The sequence below is a fragment of the Galeopterus variegatus genome, unplaced genomic scaffold (assembly GCF_000696425.1).
Source record: "Galeopterus variegatus unplaced genomic scaffold, G_variegatus-3.0.2 Scaffold1360, whole genome shotgun sequence".
In the NCBI taxonomy this organism is placed as follows: Eukaryota; Metazoa; Chordata; class Mammalia; order Dermoptera; family Cynocephalidae; genus Galeopterus; species Galeopterus variegatus.
Genome location: NW_007727471.1, coordinates 222,236 through 227,474, shown reverse-complemented (window position 1 = coordinate 227,474; position 5,239 = coordinate 222,236). Strand labels below are relative to the sequence as shown.

At 63.6% G+C, this 5,239-nt stretch overlaps 1 protein-coding gene across 13 annotated transcripts in view; it reads left to right on the top strand.

Annotated features, from left to right (window-relative positions):
* Positions 1 to 8: 8 nt before the first annotated feature.
* GRIN1 (glutamate receptor, ionotropic, N-methyl D-aspartate 1) overlaps positions 9 to 5,239 on the top strand; it is a 25,687-nt gene continuing 20,456 nt past the window's right edge. For 11 of the 13 annotated variants that reach the window (XM_008576492.1, XM_008576488.1, XM_008576490.1 and 8 more), the window contains exons 1-3: positions 14 to 316; positions 1,857 to 1,991; positions 4,795 to 4,971. In XM_008576492.1, the coding sequence (XP_008574714.1) occupies positions 59 to 316; positions 1,857 to 1,991; positions 4,795 to 4,971 (570 nt within the window). In that variant the 5' untranslated portion in view covers positions 14 to 58. Of the gene's footprint in view, positions 317 to 1,856; positions 1,992 to 4,794; positions 4,972 to 5,239 lie in introns of all 13 variants that reach the window. The other 2 variants (XM_008576486.1, XM_008576485.1) reach the window with 2 other exon arrangements.

Below are 5,239 nucleotides of genomic sequence, written 5' to 3'. Positions count from 1 at the left end.
CCCGCCGGGGCCCCCGCGCGCGCGCCGCCCGGAGCCAGGCCTGCCGCGGCCCGAGCCCATGAGCACCATGCACCTGCTGACGCTCGCCCTGCTCGTCTCCTGCTCCTTCGCCCGCGCCGCCTGCGACCCCAAGATCGTCAACATCGGCGCGGTGCTGAGCACGCGCAAGCACGAGCAGATGTTCCGCGAGGCCGTGAACCAGGCCAACAAGCGGCACGGCTCCTGGAAGATCCAGCTCAACGCCACGTCTGTCACCCACAAGCCCAACGCCATCCAGATGGCCCTGTCGGTGTGCGAGGACCTCATCTCCAGCCAGGTGCCCGCCCCCCGCCCCTCCCCCCCGCTGTCCCAGATTTAGTCCATCATTGTCTGCCCCCCCCCCAAGACACCACTCCCAAGCCACCGGCTCCTTCGGGGGAGGCTCGGTCTCAGTAGGAACCAAACACGAGTGTCCTAGCCCCCAGACTGGTCACCTGCACCTGGCACACCTTGGTTGGTCCTCAGAAGGGCTCTGGTGCTCCAGGCCCTGACCAGTGTGTGCAGCGCGGACATGTGGCCCGCGTCTGTCGTTAGCTTCATCATCTTGTGTCAGCGTGAGGGTGGGCGCTCCGTGCACAGGGACAGAAATGCGCGTCCCAGCCACATGCCCGCACTGCAGGGCTTTAGATAGGGTGGGGCCTGGGGCCACCTTTGTTTCTGCTTCTCGACTCTCCTTTCCTCCCTCCCTTCCCTTCCCCCCACCCACGGGTCTGCCTGGAAATGGCCCAGGTGTGGAAGCAGGGTGCTTGGTGGGGGTGGGGGTGGGGACTGCGCATGTGAGAGGCGTCAGGGCACAGCATGGGGGCTCCGGCAGCCAGCGCTGTGCTGTGGGGGAGGACGCTACCACTGAGATTTCGCCTGTCGAGCTGTCCGCCCCTGGGCCGAGCTGCCTGCTGAATTCCAATGAAGCTGAGAATCACTGCAATGCAGCCCTTTATGTAAGATCGGGACATACGCTGGGCCCAGTGCTGCTCCCACACGCTCACCTGAGGACACGCCACACCCACGGACACACAAGTGCACATGCAGTCACGTAAATACATTACACTAGCACACACTGGTGCACCTCGACATTACACAATCAATTGCATATGCTCACTCACACCCACATGCACACCCACGGACGCACACGCCCACGTGCCACACGCTGCTTGGCATGCTCAGGTGCACATACAAAACGTGTGCTTACACACTGGTTCAATCACGCATATGCACACGCACAAACACAGACACGCTGGGGCATACAAGACATGCAGTTCCATTTCTCCACAAACTGGTTTTTGCAGTTTTTTTCTTCTTCTTCTTCTTTTTTTTTTTTTGCTTACACCAAGTTTTTGAAGTACCCTTGTACGTGTCCTGGCACGTGCTCGTGAACACCTTCATGGTCACCGGCATGCTCTGTCTCTGGGGTGCTGTCCTCCACCCACCCCTGACACAGAGGGAGGTACAGCAGGTGCTCTGGGGGTGGTGCCAGCACGATGCAGGACCAGTCGTCCTCCCCAGCCCACCCTGGGGTGCATCCCTCACAAGGAAAGACCTTCACCCTTCCCTTGAGACGGTCTCACCACATACCTCAGGGCAGCCCCTCCAGGGGACCTTGGTCAGCAGGGTGAGAGGAGTGAGGGAGGAACCAGGCAGAGGATGGCTGTGGGCTCTCACTTCCCTTCCTGGGCGTGTGTGCCTGGGGCTGCGTGTGCACAGATGCCACCCAGGCCCCCCACCCCCTGCTGGCAGGTTCAGCTCCAGCTGGTTCCATATCTCAGGCTCTGGCCCAGCCCAGCCCCCACTCGAGCTGACCCTGTCTCCTGTGTCCACAGGTCTACGCCATCCTAGTTAGCCATCCACCTACCCCCAACGACCACTTCACTCCCACCCCCGTCTCCTACACAGCCGGCTTCTACCGCATTCCCGTCCTGGGGCTGACCACCCGCATGTCCATCTACTCAGACAAGGTAAGCCTGACCACCAGGCCGGGACCCAGTGGGCTTCTCTTCCTGTACTCAGCACCGGGCCACAGGTAGCTGACAGGATAGGGCAGGGTGCCCAGACCATGGGGTCTGCCCCCAAGGAGCAGCAGGGGCCATATGCACTCACACATGCACATGCACGCTCATGCACGCAGGCACACAAACACACACACCTACACATCTCGCATGCACTCACATGTTCACCTCTCACGCTCTCACTCACACGCTCACACGCTCAGGTCTCACGTGCACTACCGTGCACCCATGCACGTGCCATCACACAACACTGACCTGTTCACCCTACACATGCGTGCACACTTGCACTCACAGCCAGATGGCCCGCTGGCAGGTGACAGCACTGACATCCTCTCAGGAGAACGGCAAGGCCCCGTGGGCTGGGAGAAAGGGTGCAGGGGAGGTTCCTAGACAGGGGACTTTGATGGGGGAGTTTGGAGAGCTGGGGAAGAGGCTCCAGGAGGAGGAGGAGCCTGAATAGAAGAGGGGTCCACAAGGCAGCAGTGAAGGCTGGGGTTCCCCGCCCTCCCTACTGCGGGGCCCGGGAGGAAAGTGGTCCACGTTCTTCAGGCTGAACAGACCGAGCAGCTCACGGCACGGGGCGGGGGCGGGGTGCTGGCCTGGGGGCTCCGAGCCTCAAGGGCTGAGAGCACTCAGCTCAGCACCATCCAGAGATCTTGGGGCCCACAGCCAGGGGGGTCTCTGTTCAATCCTGGAACCACAGCTGGAAGAGGGGAGAGGTCACCAACTCAGCTTTGCAGGAAACTCCAGCCCAGAGAGGCACAGGGACTTGCTGTAGGCCACACAGCCTTCAGACTGCCCGCGATTCTAGGAATACCCAGTAGATGGAGATGCCAGCTGGCCCCTGAGAGGCTGGAAGGGCTACCACAGCCTCCTGCACACCTCCCTGCGGGCAGACCCTGAGAGGCCACTTGGCAGGGTACTCTGGCGTGGGGCCTCAGTGGAGGAGCCACAGGCCGGGCTGAGCAGCTGGGCAGCCAGGTTCCCCATATTCTCCAAATCCCTCCTGCGTGGAGGCCACAGTCCTAGGTAAAGCTCCCTTGAGGCGCTGAGACTCCTGGCCAGGCCCAGGCGTGTGTGGGAGGATGGGAGTGGGGAAGAGGAGGCCAGGCTCCTCGGGAGGGCCCTGGAGGCAGGAGATGAGACAGGCCGCAGCCACCCCTGCTCGGGCTCTGAAAGCCCAAGTGGCTCCTCCCGGCTGACTTTGCCCTTAGCCAAGAGAAAGGGGGTCCTATTCCTGTGCCCTCGGCCACTGCATCCTTCACCTCCTTGAACACCAGTTTCTTTGTATGTAAAGGGAGGAGAATGGCCCTTTCACAGAAGGCGGCTGGTGGGGCAAGCAAGAGGCTGGGAGCAGGGCCCCACAGCACTGAGCCAGCCCAGTGCGCGCACCCAGCCCAGGCGAGGCCGAAGCTTCAGCCCCGCCTCACGGCTACACCCGGGCTCCCTGTGGTCCCTGCTGTCAGCCAACCCTGGGCCCAACACCCGGCCCAGCATGACCCAAGTCAGAGCCAGTCCAAGACCCCAACCACTACCCACCCTGCAGCCATGTCACCAGGTGGATGATGGAGAGGCAGGGGACATTGTGTACTCCAAGGGACCACCCCTAGGCCACCAAGAGGGAACAGATAAAAAATAACGTGGAGGCCTAGAGGACCACAAGATCAGTGTCCACAGGAGCACCAAAGGGACCAGGGCCCCCCTGGGCAGACACAGGGAACCTTGGCCGGGGATGCCAGAGCCTGCTCCACCCCTGGCCATGCCGGGACGTGCCAGTAGACACAGAACACAAGGCAGGCCCAGCGAGCAGTGATGGCGGGACTCTGGGGAAGAGAAGAAATGTCCAGCCCCGAGAAGGAAAACTTTCTAATAAACACACTTTATGCACTGGGGAAGGACCCTGGGAAGCCCCCGTGGGTATTCCAGATGCTGAGTGTCACTGAGAACTTTCTGGACACAAGTTCTCCAACACGGGGTGGGGTGCAGGGAGGGCGCTCCCCAGGAACACAGAGAACCAGCATCCCCGTCGGGGTGCTGCTGGGCGAACGCCGAGCCTCCTGCCAGCTCAGATCAGACCACGTGGGGAGGGCAAAAGGCCAGCGCTGTGAGGGCAGGTGGGGGTAATTGGGGTCCCTGGGGTCCAGCAGGTGTCCCCAGCAGTGTGACGGCAGATGGGTGGCAATGGGGTCCCCAGGTCTCAGCAGGTGTCTCCAGCAGTGTGAGGGCAGGGGTGGGTGGCAGTGGGGTCCCCGGGGTCCGGCAGGTGTCCTCACAGTGTGAGGGCAGGGGTGGCAGCGTGGTCGTCCCCGGGGTCTGGCAGGTGTCCCCAGCAGTGTGAGGGCAGTGGGGTGGCAGCGTGGTCGTCCCCGTGGTCCAGCAGGTGTCCCCAGCAGTTTGAGGGCAGGTGGGCAGCAGTGGGGTCCCCAGGTCCCGGCAGGTGTCCCCAGCAGTGTGAGGGTCGTTGGGCGGCAGTGGGGTCCCCAGGTCCTGGCAGGTGTCCCCAGCAGTGTGAGGGCAGGTGGGCGGCAGTGGGGTCCCCAGGTCCTGGCAGGTGTCCCCAGCAGTGTGAGAGCAGGTGGGCGGCAGTGGGGTCCCCGGGGTCCGGCAGGTGTCCCCAGCAGTGTGAGGGCAGGTGGGCGGCAGTGGGGTCCCCAGGGTCGGGCAGGTGTCCCCACAGTGTGAGGGCAGGAGCGGCAGCGTGGTGGCCCCGCTGGCTCGTGCCGCCTGCGCCTCAGCCTGCCTGTGCCCGCAGAGCATCCACCTGAGCTTCCTGCGCACCGTGCCGCCCTACTCCCACCAGTCGAGCGTCTGGTTCGAGATGATGCGCGTCTACAGCTGGAACCACGTCATCCTGCTGGTCAGCGACGACCACGAGGGCCGGGCGGCGCAGAAGCGCCTGGAGACGCTGCTGGAGGAGCGAGAGTCCAAGGTGAGGCGCGCGCCGGGGGCGCCGCGCAGAGCAGCAGGAGCGGGCCGGGCCGCCCGCCGTGTCTGTGGCTCCGCGTGACACCCTCTCTCTCCATCCTGCATGCTCAGCACCACCGCGTCTGGCGAGCGCCCGCCCCAGCCTGTCCTCGGCTCATTTCACTCGCTTTTGCCATTAGTCGAAATCTCCTTCGTGTCAGTCCCTGCGGGGCGAGGGCCGGACCACCTGGAGCTCCGCAAACACCCCCGCCCCGCCCCCACCCCGCCTCCCA